Source organism: Hevea brasiliensis, unplaced genomic scaffold (genome assembly GCF_030052815.1).
Source record: "Hevea brasiliensis isolate MT/VB/25A 57/8 unplaced genomic scaffold, ASM3005281v1 Scaf89, whole genome shotgun sequence".
In the NCBI taxonomy this organism is placed as follows: domain Eukaryota; kingdom Viridiplantae; phylum Streptophyta; class Magnoliopsida; order Malpighiales; family Euphorbiaceae; genus Hevea; species Hevea brasiliensis.
Window position 1 is genome coordinate 26915 of NW_026615309.1, and position 15123 is coordinate 42037.

The 15123-nt window shown below is 26.5% G+C and overlaps 1 protein-coding gene across 1 annotated transcript in view; it reads right to left on the bottom strand.

The window, feature by feature from the left end:
• The window catches only part of LOC110660413 (insulin-degrading enzyme-like 1, peroxisomal), a 32061-nt gene extending 24972 nt beyond the window's left edge, over window positions 1-7089 (bottom strand). The window contains exons 1-6 of the mRNA XM_058142899.1: window positions 6833-7089; window positions 6643-6718; window positions 2696-2763; window positions 1445-1536; window positions 1267-1340; window positions 1110-1153 (exon numbers count right to left, since the gene is read on the bottom strand). Coding sequence (XP_057998882.1) covers window positions 1110-1153; window positions 1267-1340; window positions 1445-1536; window positions 2696-2763; window positions 6643-6718; window positions 6833-6958 — 480 coding nt within the window. The 5' untranslated portion in view covers window positions 6959-7089. The remainder of the gene's footprint in view (window positions 1-1109; window positions 1154-1266; window positions 1341-1444; window positions 1537-2695; window positions 2764-6642; window positions 6719-6832) is intronic.
• Between the last annotated feature and the right edge of the window lie 8034 nt (window positions 7090-15123).

Consider the following 15123-nt stretch of genomic DNA (forward strand, 5'->3'; position numbering starts at 1 on the left):
GAAAAATCAGCGTGTTTTTGAGATAACTAGTAAAAATACTTCTCATAAACATCATAGTTCTTCAGACATCAAAATTTCCACATTTACAAAAGAATATAGTATATAACTATATATCAATAATCTAGTTATGTCCTAGATTGTAATAGTTCGAAATATTAAATTTTGATCCTACTTTACCTTTTCACTCACGTGATATGCCTATGAAGAAAAGCATATAGTAAACTTAGGCACCTAATTGATACCAGTAATGAAAGAGTTGGAATACCTCCTCTTGCACTACTTGAGTGATGTAGAACAAATTTTAATTAATTTGCCAAGATAGTTGTGATGAAATAGAACTTTTGAAATTAGAATTTTAAAACTTTAAAATATATGTGAAAGGAATGTAAGTGTCAAAAGTCCCACATTGGAAAGAAACAATAAGTTAAAAGGGTATATAAGGGTGGAAGACCAACTATCAAATTGATTAGTTTTAATCTTTTCGCAATGGTTGGTCTAAGCCTGAGTGTCTCTATTCCACACTTCATGGGGCAACAGATATATTGCAAATTGAAAAATTGAGTGACTTTTTGGTAAAAGGATGATTCCAAAGTAGTAGATATAACTTTCACAAATTACTGAAATAAGATCTAAATGACAGCACTACCTTAAGAATACAAAATAATAATAATAAGAGCAACTTTCTAGGCTTGCAATGTGAAAAAACAAAGATTTAATAGGAAATGGATCCACACAGTAGAACCCAACTATTTTGGGAATAAGATTTAGTTCATGTGAATCCTCGAGTGACTTTATGGTAAAAGGATGACTCCAAAGCAGTAGATATAACTTTCACAAATTACTGAAATAAGATCTAAATGACAGCACTACCTTAAGAATACAAAATAATAATAAGAGCAACTTTCTAGGCCTGCAATGTGAAAAAACAAAGATTTAGTAGGAAATGGATCCACACAGCAGAACCCAACTAGTTTGGGAATAAGATTTAGTTCATGTGAATCCTCTTGGCCAAATCCTTATATTCATTACATCTATCTTAAGGCATTTACTTTATTAATGGAGGCATCACAATCACAAATGGCCTAAGTGGTAAGAAAATTTGTTGATACCTGGGGCATTCTCCAACCATCAGACAATAAATTTTTCTCATTCTCTGTATGAGAGGGAGAGAGAGAGATTAATTGCCAATAGTAACTTTATTATTTAAAAAAGTAAACAAGAGATACTTAAGAAAACAGGGTGGGTACACTCCTAAAAACAACTAACCTGAATCAACAGCTTTAATTTCCCTCATGGTTGCATCAGCTGACAACAATGGTCCAAGAAAGAATTGTGCAAATCTGAATGGTAATCAGAAGTGAAAAGCCATGCTCATAAACATTATGATGAACACTTAAAAAAGCTACCATCTAGCAGAAAAGGAAAAGCAGCATCTAGGATTTACCTGTCTAAAGCCTCCTCAAAACAATCACTATTAACTTCAAAATGGTAGTTGGTGTGCTCATAAGATGTACATGCATTGTACTGGCCTCCATTCTATTACATAACAAGAAAAACACATGAAGAGCATAGTTTAGCTAACAAAAGCAATCTTATCGGGGCATCTTATCAAGTTACAAAATGGTAGCAATTCATGGTTATCTTTTCCTTTCAAGGATAATTAAGCATTTTAAGGTAAAGACTTGGTGTCAACAATAGTTGGGGGAAGTGTGAATCACACTAGAGGTTATTCATATCTCCCTTCTCAGAGGAGTGCCACACATCTCCCTATAAAATAAGAAGTTAAGTGCAAATACGAATTTGAGACGTAACACTATGGGAAATTAAACAAAACCATGTCAACTCTCCAACAAGGAGCATGAATAAAGACTTCGATGTGAAAAGATAGACAAGAAAAATTGTCCTCCTCAATAGTAATAAAGCATCTCTTCATGTAACACATCATCAAATAAGAAACAAAAAGAGTGGTAGAGAGAACCTAAGCCCAAAATCACCTTCTACTTAACAATACTAGTGAGATATGAACAAATATCATATGTTGCTTGACCTTCAAACACAACACTATCACAAAATATGAAATGTTTCCATTTCATATGGATCAATATGAAGAAGTATCAAAAGATATGCAAAGGCTTTGTTCACTTAATATACATGCAAATAATAATGGCATTAGTTGCTCCATTAAAACCATTGTGAAAGAATATTTAATCGGTAAAGACCCTTCATTTTAATAATATAAGTTCCAGATGGAGTAACATGACCAACCTTAATAGAATTTAAAAAGAAAAACCTAAAAACATATAGAGCCAAAAGTATACTGCATTTTGAAATATCCACTCTTCCCTAGGCAAGCCAAGATAAGAGTTATAGTCAACAAATCCCTCTATTTTGTCTCACTCCCTTAAAGATCTTTTAACTTGAACAATTCTTACATGGCTTCATGCCAAACACCTTATATCAAACATGGCTTACATATTTTTATGCGAATGATTTTTGGATGTTGGAATAACAACCAAGGTACCTTGGGCCTTATTTCTTCTTTTAGGGATAATCAAATACTTATAATCCCAATGTGAACAATTAAATTTAACTCAACTATGGGATTATGATACCAAATAGAAAATTATATTTTCATATACATATGTAACACAACAATGTGTAGAGTAAAAAGCTTATTAGAGAATAAGTAATGTACCTCCAAAATGTACTTCGAATAACTACCCTCCATTGGATATTTTTCACTAGCATAAAACAACATATGTTCTGCAATACAAATATTACGTGAGAACACCAAAAGACATTTACCAAACTTGTAGAGATAGACATTAAATAGAAATTGCATTGAGTATAAGTAGGACACTTAGTAAGCTATTGCCAACTAGATCAAAGTTAACTTAGTCGGTATCACGTGTTAGAACATAGGCCATATCCAAAATAAATAAATAAATAAATAAAAATCCAAGTTATTCTTTTGACTCCCTTGATCATAAGCAATTAAGCATTCAAGTTTCAACTATAATCAAGATACCTATGTCTTCTTTCTTCCTTTTTATGGATCCAAGGGCTTTATTAATCAAAAGAAATTGTGCATTTCATGCTTCAGAGTTTTTCTATCTTCATTTGAAACTTTTTACATTTCCTTGCTTACTACTTCTCACTCTCTTAGATGGACTACAACAATTCCATCAGTTGAGAGAGAGAGAGAGGTAAACATTAGGGATGAGTAAAATTCAATTTAAAATTGAATTACCAAAGAAATCAATTTTAGTTGATTTTATTCATTTTCTAGTAACTTGGGTTCATTTTGGTTTTCACTTTTAAACACTATATATATATATATATATATATATATGTATTAGACTCCCAAAATCAAATAAACCAACTAAATTGAATTATATTATTTTGATTTGGTTAGTTCAGTGTTAGAAATTTTTTAAACTAAATAAATTAAATTGACAGGATGCTTATTTCCAGAGTATAGAGTCAATTATATTGCATGAAATATTTAATAATTGAATACGTATGTAATTAGAAATTAAATTTCTTCAAAACAAACTTGATGACATTTACTTTCTATAAAATACAAACTCATATTGATTAGAATTTTTGAAATTTTAAGATATTAATTTTGTACATAATTATTACATGAACAACAACAACTAAGCCTTGTTGTTATGTGTATGAAATATAAAATAAAATATATTATTATTAGAATCTAATTATGTATGAAAAATAATGTTATTTTATCAATAATGGAAAGAATTTTCTAAAATACGTTTTATTTATTATGAACTTTCATATAAAATCATAAAAAAATTTCTTTTGAAGCCTAAAAGCATGTGAAATTTGTTGCACAAGATTTAGAGTAACATTCAATATGCGAATTTTAATATTTTTTTAATATAAAATTTGAAATTTAAATAAATAAATAAAGATTTTTATTTTTGTATATATTAAACAATACTATTATACTTTGAATTTTTTATTAACAATAATTATATTTTCGATTAGTAACAAATTTCAATTTTTTAAAATAAAATTTATGTTTTTATAGTTTTGGATTTCACAGAATCACTAAAAAAAATTACTACTTTAATACATGTTGAATTAATGTTTTCAAAAATTTTAAAAATTAAAAATTTTTAAATTTTCATATTAATAAATTTGTTTTTAGCTCAAATTTTTTACTATAAACTATTTTTTAATTACACAAATTTTGATATTAAAAAAATAAAATAGAGACAAATTTCTTTAAAATTATACGTCAAAAACGTCTAAAATTTGTACAAATTCACTAAATTAAGTTATTAAAAAATCTTAGAAATTTATTGAAATGTCACAATAATAGAAATAGTGAGAGTACACATCAAAATATATATTTGTTTTATCTAAAAAGTTAAGAATTAAATTGGAATTTCTAACTGTTATGCTTTAGAATATGGCTGATTAAAAAAACTCTCAATATCAAAGGCATATTTAGGTAAGAAATCTTTTATTTATTTCAAGCTATAATCTTTATTTTATTTTCCAGTTATCGTTTAATGAAAGAAAAATGGATTTAATTTTATTTTTTAGAAAAAATATTGGACTGCAAAGACCATTATAACCTCATTTCTTTTTGAAATTTTAAGCGTCATGCTTAAAGATGGCAATGATAGAACCGGCAAAAATCACCACACCCAAATTCGTCTCAAACCCGATTAAATTTATTCTTAATTACCTGAACTCATCTCAAACCCGATTATTATTATCTGAAAAATACTCAAACCTATTTAATTTTGTATATTTTAATTAATAATCTATATAAAAATTATTTTTTATTAATAATTTATATTTTAAAAGTTTAATAATTTCATAAAATATTTAAATTTTATTTTATTTAAATAAAAAATATAAAAATTGATAAATATTATTATAAAAAAATATAAATTTTACATTTAATTAAGTATACATATAAAAGGGATTGGCTAATAGATACCTAACATGTAAAATTTGAACCTGTCACAGGTATTATTTTTTAACTATAAATCTGTCTCAAACCTAATTATATACTATCAAAATTTATCTTATTAAAATTCAATCGGATCGAATACCAGTAAAAATTCTACCCGTTCCCTATGCACCCCTGCGAGCATCATAAACTCCCATAGGTTATGGGCCATATACTAAGCTAAGATTAGCTAGCACATTTTTTTTTTTTTTTGGTTAGTACTTCTATTTTGAAAATATAGAATACGTTTCTAATCTTATTATTAGTGAGGTAGGTTTTAAAATAAAATGTGGGTTTCACAATTTATAACTAAATATTTGATTGGGCATGATGATTTGCAAACTGAATAGCATTATATTTGATAAATTTGCAGAATAAGCATATTAACTTTGTCTACTAATAAGACAATATGATTTGTTGCTTTATATTCTAATATTTCAAATAACTAGTTTAATATAAATTTTAATTAATGAGCATTCATAATATTATTTATGTTGTATCAATTTTTAATATATGCATGTGTTTGTGTTTATTTAAGTATCATAAGAGTAAGTACTGTACACTAAAATCTAGATTAGTATATTTAACATTGATGGAAAACTTTCAAGGCATACAAATATAGGAGGGAATGTTGAAATTTTTGAAAATTTGTTTAAAAAAAATACACAATCATCAATGAAATAGTACAAAAATGTGATAAATGTATAATTTGATTGAATTATATAATATCTAAAAGAATTTAATTGTTATGATTTGGTTTGTATTTTAGATATTTTTTATAGGGTGCAAATTAATTATTACTAAGCCCATAAAGCATGAATGAAATATTTTATAAAGTATGTGGTGGTAGCAAAGACATCAAGCATATAAGCTCAGGACTAAATTAAGATTTCAAAAGTTTTGAAATATTGTAACTTATTCTTTCATCGTATTGAAATTTTTGCTTGTGTCTTGTCAGTGAAAATAAACTTTATAATTGAGCCATATAAATTTTACATTTATTTTTTCTTTCTTCTTTATATCGTGTTGTGTGTATGTCTTATATTTTTGCGTCTATCATATATTTATGTATGTGAAGTACATATATATTTTTGGTTATTATAGTTTTAATATAGCAGCCACAAATTAATTTTCTATATAAATATAATAATGCTAATTAAAATATTAAAAATGTAAAATTATTTTTTTTATTTAATACAAAATTTTGCACATTAGAAAAAAAACAAATTATCATGTGCAAAGCACGTGAGCAAAGAAAAAGAAAAGGCCAGTAGACTACTTCCCCTTTAGGAGCCCATGCAGAATTAGTTGGGGGCAGGTAAAAATTACTTATCAAACATAAATTAAATTAGTGAAAAAACGCAAGCGTATAAACTTCACCTTATATAAAAACGGACATTATAATTTTTATATAAAATATTTATATTGAGATTCATAAATAATTAATTAATATATATAATTAAAATAATAATTAAATAAATATATAAATTTTAATATTAATATTTAATTTAATATTCATTTAACTTTTTTTTATTTAAAATTTAATATAAATTTTAATATTAATATTCATTTAATATACCAACCATGCACGGTAGGCGTAGCAATTTCCATTTTTTAATGGTGTGGACGGAAAAAGGAAGATTGAAGAATACCGAGAAAGTGGGCGAGTCCTTCGAGGCCGACGGGGTCGCTGGAGTAGCCTACACCAACATTCATGGAAGCAGCGCTCTGAACTAGAGAGAGAGAGAGAGAGAGAGAGGTGTTATCATCGATTGAACTACCAAATATAAAAGATAAAAGAAAACAATTAATCCGTATATGAGAGGCTGATGATGAATTTGCCTTATCGGTATCGGGATCGCTGATGAGGAGCACTTCAAGAGAGTTCTTAAGAACGATCCTCCTATACTCTCTCTTGTCAGTATGCGGTTTCACTATCTCCACCTCCACCTCCACCTCCGTCGCCATTCTGGTCCCTACAATTTGTTTTTCAGAGAGCGGAGAAGAGAGAGGTTTGGAGAGAGAGAAGGAGAAAAACAGAGTAAACGTAAGCCTTCGCTGTGGTGTATTATTGTGAAGATACGAAGCAAAAGCTCAGCTATGACGTAGAACAGAGTTTGGTTCGTCTACCTTTATTATTATTATATATATATTTTTTTTTGTCCGCATGAGGCAGCGACTTTGACCATGAAGACAATTTCTGATGGCGTTTATTATAAGGGATAATTACTATAAAAATTATTATTTAATTTTTATATTTTATTTTTATTATATTATTTAATTTTTATGTTAAATTTTTATCATTTATATTATTTATTTTTCATTTTAAAAAAATTAATTAGTTAATTTTTTATTTAAAAATAATATTATTTAATTTTTTTATTTTAATAAAATTATTTAATTAATTTATATATTTTAAAAATATAATATTTTTAAAAATATATTATTCAATAAAAATATAAATTTTGTTATGCGGAGACTAACTCTAAATTTATAATTTATTTAATATTATTTTTGTGTCTTTTCTATTTAAAAATAATTTTTCTTAATTATTTAAAAATTTTTAAAAATTAATTAATTTTTTTTGCGGATAGAGTTTATATCGTTTTTATTAACAAATGAAAGTATAAAGAGAACGAGAAAAAGAAGAGTGTAGATGTGAAGGAGAAAAAAATAAAAGAGATAAATAAAAGAAAATAAGAAAAAAATAAGAAAAAAAGTATTATGATAGCTTATATATAAAAAAATAATTATATAATTAAATAGTTAATAAAATCAAGAATTAATAAAAGTGTTTCTTTTAAAATATAAGACTAACTAATTAATTTTACTAAAATAGATGAATTAGATATTATATTGATCAGTATTGACTAGTGAAAAAATTGATGAAAATACTAAAAAATTTAACGAAAGTAAAATATAAATATTAGATAATATATTTTTTAAAATATAGGAATAAAATAATTACTTTGATTAAAATTTAAAAACTAAATAATAATTTAGTATCATCATTATTATTATTATTATTATTATTATTATTTTCTTGGCTATACCAAAACATACGGCATTATTTCAAACGTGTCTTGCTGCAATGGCTCATATACAACCAAGGAAGGAGAGGCTTTTTTTTTTTTTTTTTTAATACTTTGACATTATTAATTTTAATCTCGATATTATCGTTATTAAAAATGTTAAATATTGAAGCATTAAATTATTAAAATTAAATTTAGAACTTGAGGTTGATGAAGTCAAAATTTGGGTCCATTTGATTCACATATCGAAATCAGAATAATATTGAAATCGGAAACGAAATAATAAATTTTTATTTATATTTGATTCATTGTAAAATCAAAATGAAATAAAAGATGTTTTATTTGCATATATAAACTATAAAATTAGAATAAACTTATTTGATATTTTATGAAAACAACTGAAAATTATAATTTTACTGTGTTTTATTCTAGTTAAGTATAATTAATTATAATTATAATATTTAATTTTAATTTTTTAAATGAAAAATATAAAAATTATAGTTTTATATTTTAATTATTGTTATAATTATTTTATTTTGTATTTTAATTAATTATTTTAATTATTAAGATTATTTTAATTATTATTTTAGTTATTATAATTATTTTAATTATTATAATAAAAATTATAATTATAATTTTTAATTAATTATTTGAAATTTAAAAATATTATTTTTATATTTTTATTTTAATTAAAAATACTTAAGTCCCGTATTAGGATTTAAGTAGATAATTTACTACAAGTCCTCATGTTCTCTTATATTATCTAATTTTTTTTATTTTAAAAATAAAATAAGTATGATATAATAAATAAAAATTATATATTTATTTGAATAATAAAATAATAATATGATATGATAAAATAATAATTATATATTTATTTTAATATGTGATATATACATTTTTTGTCATTTTGCATATCAAATATAGCATTTAGATAAAATTTTACTAAACCTTTAGTATAAATTAGCTATTAGTAACATCCAACAATTAAACTAAACCGACTCTTAATCCATTTCGATATATGTATAAGGTGGTTGTTGATCGTTTTGTTTCCATTAAACATTGAATGCAGATTCTTTTTGTCTTGAATCGAATTTTATAGAATAGAATTGGCCAAGTCAAAATACATGTAATTCGATATAGCATTTGTAAACATCATCTTATTTAATGTAAATTCGGTGGTGGATCTTAAATTTTTTTTTTCAACATATAAAAAAATTATAATAAAATATAATAATAAATATTCTATCAATTGTATTCAATGAATAAATACATATTTCTATATAAATAATTAAATGATTATTTATCAATTGATCACATATGCAATTGGCAATTTTTATTTGATAAAGCTCATTGCTGAAATGCCCATTCCATAGTTGCAGTAGCGACGGAAAAACAAGTGCAAGCTTCAAAGATAAATAAACATGTAGATACACAATATACCCTTTTGTTTTAACTAATTTGTTTGTATAGATCACTAAGCCCTTTAAATTCATGAAAACTATCATCTTATTACATATCAAAAATAAATCCAATTTCAAGAGCATAATATTTGAAAATTCAATAGGATAAAATTGAGCCAATGTGCAAACAATTGGTTCAATTTTGAATCAAACCAAATCGAATTAAAAATAAAATTTTTATTAAAAATTAAAATTGAACCAATCTGAACTGCATAGGAAATTGATCAAATCAAACTAAAATAATTCAATTCGATTTGTTTCAAATATTCGATTCTCTCAAATCTCCATTTTTCTTCAGTTCTTAACTCAATCACCAATTTCAAACAAGCATCAAAACAAAATAATAACAAAAAATTTTCAACAACACAAATAAATCAATGATATACACAAAAGTTTATATAAAATCATATATACATAAAAGTAATTTAAAAAAAAAAAAAAATCAACCTCTCATTTATGATAATGCATCGCAATGGCTGAATCTTTATAAAATAGTATAGTTATTAATATATAATTAAATTTTTGAATTTTAAATTATGAAGTGCTCCTTCCATATATATATTATTGAGTTATTAATTAACCAACCATAAAAGTAAAAATGATTAATAATGAGATTCAAAATATTTCTATAAAATAATATTTCACATTATATTTATATTCAATAAATATTTTTTTTGAGAATGTTGAATTAAATAACTATAGAATTCATCTTATTTACAAATAATTAATTGAATAACAAGAAATCATTTAAAAATAAGTTATCACATCTAATATCTTATGTATTAATTATAAGAACTTCATTTTATAATTGAAATTTATAATCTTATTAATTTAAAATTTTGAAATTTTAGTAAATTTGTATTCGTACAAACATATCATGAATCTACTTGTTTACGGATTTCATTTATACCAAAAGTTGCCAAGATTAAAGGCATTTTAAAATAGAAAAAAGTGGGATAGGTTATGGATCTTTTCGTTAAAGCGTTACATGGAGGCACAAAAGGGTACCTTTGGGGAAATTGACTGTTCATGATGAGATATTCAAATTAGAATCATAGTTATTATATGAAGAAATCAAGTTAAGAGGAAATTACCTTTGATTTATTATAACATATGGATGGAAAAAAAAGTTTAATCAAGATTTGATTCCCTCTGAAAAACAAGATTAAGATATTCATTTCACCATATTACATACAAATTTTTACAATTTTTTTATTTTTAAATTGAGGTAGACGATGCATATGTAGCTCTGTTTTGACCCATATATCTTTCAGATTTTAAAGTTTTGAATGTTACATCTTCAACTTCTTTTTTTATTCAGATGATTTATTTTATGTTTCTTAATAAATATAAAAGGCTAATTTTATACATTTATTCAAACATTTTAATTTTAGATTAGGCGTCTCAATTTTTTATATTGATGTAATCATAGCATAAATTTAAAATCAAATTTGCAATTAGCGGTAAAAGATCAAAAGTTTGTAGTAATTTATAATTATAACCAAACATTCTAATTTTGGATCCTTAAATTCTTACCCTTGAAATTATGTACAATTATTGCCAAAATCTAAAATCGATTTAGAGAAATTTAAATTTTATCCACTAAACTTATATTATGGTAACCAAACACCCTAAACTTTAAATTTTATTACCCAAATCCATTTGTATATGTTTAGGACATTTGTTATCATACTTGTAAACTTAGTGGATAAAATTTAAATTTCTCTAAATCAATTTTGGGCCTTAGTTATAATTCTCAAATGTTAAGATTTGAGATCCAAAATTAAAACGTTTGGTTGTAATTGCAAATTACTGCAAACTTTTGAGCTTTAATGTCCAATTAACCCCAATTTCAGAATTTGATTTTAAATTTTGGCTATAATTACACTCAATGTAAAAGATTGGGTACTTAATTCAAAATTGGAATATTTAGATAAACTTGTAAAATTACGCAAACATTTGGCCTTTTATGTTCAATTTGTCTTCTTAATAATATCATAGTGCTATTGGAAGTCGAAGGAGACATAAACCACCGGGTTAAGGAATATTTCTCAAATTCATGCAATACATATTTATTTTACCTTGGACAGAAGTTACACATTCATGGTGACTAGATATTAATTGGTGCTTTTTGAATAATTTATTTATTTTCCAACTATCACAATTTCCATAAAAAAGAAATGTAGTGATAGAACAAAAAAAATCCTTAAATCTTTTGTTACAGTGTTAGATTTTGGCCTATAATAGAGGCTTTCGGATCAGGAAGACATATATTGGTGTAAACATTCCCTTCCTACAAAACCCCAAAATGAGAATGATTAAAACTAGTTATTGTGCTCATGCCTAGATTCTTGATCAAGAAAACAAGAGAATGTACCCTCCAAAATTACAAACAAATGACGAGTTGAACGCAAATTAAGAAAAGCAAATTGATAAGTCGTAACAAGAAAAAATATTTCAAGTAAATAGAATTTGTTCTTGCTTTTTAATCAAGATATGGTCAGCTTCCTTGTTCATTAATATATTAAAAAGGCAGAACCAATGAAAAGTTCAAGCTATAGTTGGTATGGAGGAAACTAATATTATGGTAAAGAAATTACTCCACTACCATCAATTGTCTTATAGGAAAGTTTTTATTCCTTAATAAATAAATCAGACTTCTTGTTTTCATTCTACTTGTAAATTCTATCATACATATTACCAAAACTAAATAGTTCATTGGGGAGGTGGAGACATAAATTTTGATTCCTCTCTTTCTCCTTCAATCTCATCTTCTCCTCCTTTTTCACACATGCTGACAAGCCCAGGGTTCTCATACTGCTGTTGAGAGTTATTAGAATTCCTTCTAGCATCTGCTGACATTCTAGGTGCTCTTGACATCTCCCAACTAATCTCAAAAAATCGTTGAGTGTCTCTTAAGGATTCTCCTCTATCACTTCTACTTGCTCTTCTCCTAGTAGTGGAGATAAAGGGTAGTGATCCAATACTCTCATTTTCAAGTGAGACACTAGTGAATCTTGTAGGTCATCTTGAAAGCAAACAGGAAGTGTTTTGTATACATAAAGTTCATGTGAGATATACGAACTCAAAGAAAACATGTCATAACACGTCATGAAATGCAACATGAGACATAAACACATCATAACATATCGGACTAATCCTAATGGACATATTTTCCATAACTCTAGTATCTCTTAGCATCTAGATCTGATCATCTAACCTAGTGCTCTAATATCATCTTTGTAACGACCCAACCAAGGAGTCATTAGCAGCACTAGGGAATGGGTTAGCATAAGACTGCTAATACCTGTAGCAAGCTTGGAAACTGTTAACTCATCATCTTTCTTGTTATTTATGAAAAAGCATTCTCTAGGAGTACTATATTTTAGCATTCATTTCATATCATAAAAACATTTCATTAAACACAGCTCTAAATTCGAGCTTTTCCATAACACATCCATTCTTAAACAACATACATCATAAAAAGTGCTTAAGAGGCCTTTTAAAGCATGAGCATAATCAAATCATACATATTACATATCCCACTAACATTCTAAAGCCAAGTATAGTAAACTAAACTTTTAAATTTACATGTCCAACAATATGATCATTGAACATACAAAATTAGTTTGCTAATTCTTTGCAGTTTGCTAATCTCTCTGCAGTTTACTAATCTTTCTGCTACCATCTCTAGTTTTGTTGCTCTTCATCTTGGGTTATGGGAAAGGGTAAGCGTAGGAAAGCTTTTATGTCATAATTATTATCATTAAGTTCATACACATAAGATGTGGAAAGCATATGAGTTTTCATAACACAATCAATTCACATAAGATAGACTTGTCATCAATGACTTCCCAAAATAAAAGTGTCCAACTCATAAAGATGTTCATCGGGACTTCCTCTTATCACATATCATATGCCAACATGCCCACCTCATAAAGATGCTCCTCAGGACTTCTTCTGAGTGTACTAGGGGCATAACTAGGCCTTACCTAGACTTACAAGACTCATATCATGCATGAACATATCACATATCACACACCAAAACGTACTACTCAGTTGTGGTTCCTTAGGTCCCTCAAGTTTGACCTTACAAAAGATGACCCTAATGAGTTCTCTAGACCTTTAGAAGTTTAAACTTATATCTTATATCTTACCTCTAATTCTAAAAGCATTCTCACATATGAAAGCATGTTCCAGAGCCCTCAAAATCAAAAGAGAAGTAAGGTAGGCAGAAACTACTGTAGTTGTTAAAACCTAGGATTACGACCGTTGAAGTTTAAAACTTCAAAAAGCCATTTGACATAGAAGCAACTATAGCAGCTGAAAGTGGGACTGGGGAATTCCAAAACTACTCCCTAAATTTTGCAGAACCATATTAGACCAAAGACTTAATTACTTCACTTGCCAACCTCTAAAACTCACATCAACATGAAAGGCACATATATGTAGGGTCTAAACACTTTAAAAGACCAAAAAATACAACATGCACATTTCATTAAAACTCAAAGAATTTCCTAGTTCCAATGAAATGACCAAAACAATGAAAAATCATTCCAAATGCTTAAAAAAAAAAAAACCCAAATCAACACTTGGGAATCAATTAATATTAGATTACAAACTTAAAGGAACTTACAAATCCTACATGCATGCACAAATTAACAGAACCCGTATGAAATAAAAATATTTCTCAACTTTAATGAAAACCCATTTAAACACATCAGCTTTTAAAGTTGAAAAAAAGGACTTCAATTTATACAAAAACATCATTTTAGATTCAAAAGTCAAGAATTCATGTTAAAACCACGCATGCAATCATAATTCCACTATACCCATTGCTTTCTTACACCCATCAACCTATGAGAAAGAGTAGTGTCAAAGAATCATCATAAACCCCTCAAAGCAAATTAGAATTTAATATTAAACATGACGAAGAGGTCAATTAACACGAATAAGAAAGGGTGCTTACCTGTTTGAAATTAGACTCTTAAATACTAAGGTTGTATGAACCTCTCCTTAGATTCCCAACTTTCACTTAAACTCTAGCAAGAGAATCATTCACTTGATCAAAATTCAAACCAAAAGGAGAAGGAATGGGAGCAAAAATTTAGGGTTTCAACCATACCTTAATAAGGAAAATTGGTAAGCCTTGCTCTATGTTTTGCTTGCCTTGATCTATTTACATCCATGACTTGGGAGGCACTTTTAGTAGTCGAAAGTGGGACTTTTGGCAGCTAAAAGTCTTATCCCCAATTCATTTTTGCTCCTACTTTTTTTATTATTATTATTAGAACACACCAAACCTCCTAACAGTTAACTCAAAACTCTTACTACCATATCAAAACCCATCCTCGAAACCTTAGGTTTCAATAGAGTTCCCGTATATAATAGGAATTCCGTTGGTTGTGATTTATCTGTTGTTATACATTTGGTTAAAATGCTTATAAATAGCTGATAAGTAGATAAAATGTTTGGTAAAAAGTAGTCAAATTAACTTTTAGTTAAAAAAAAATGTGTTTAGTTAAAATGCTTATAAGTTAATTTATACTTATAAATTTAAAATTTTAAGCAATTACATGTTTAGTTAAAATGTTTATAATAACTAACAAGTGGTTGAAATGTTTAGTAAAAAAAATAG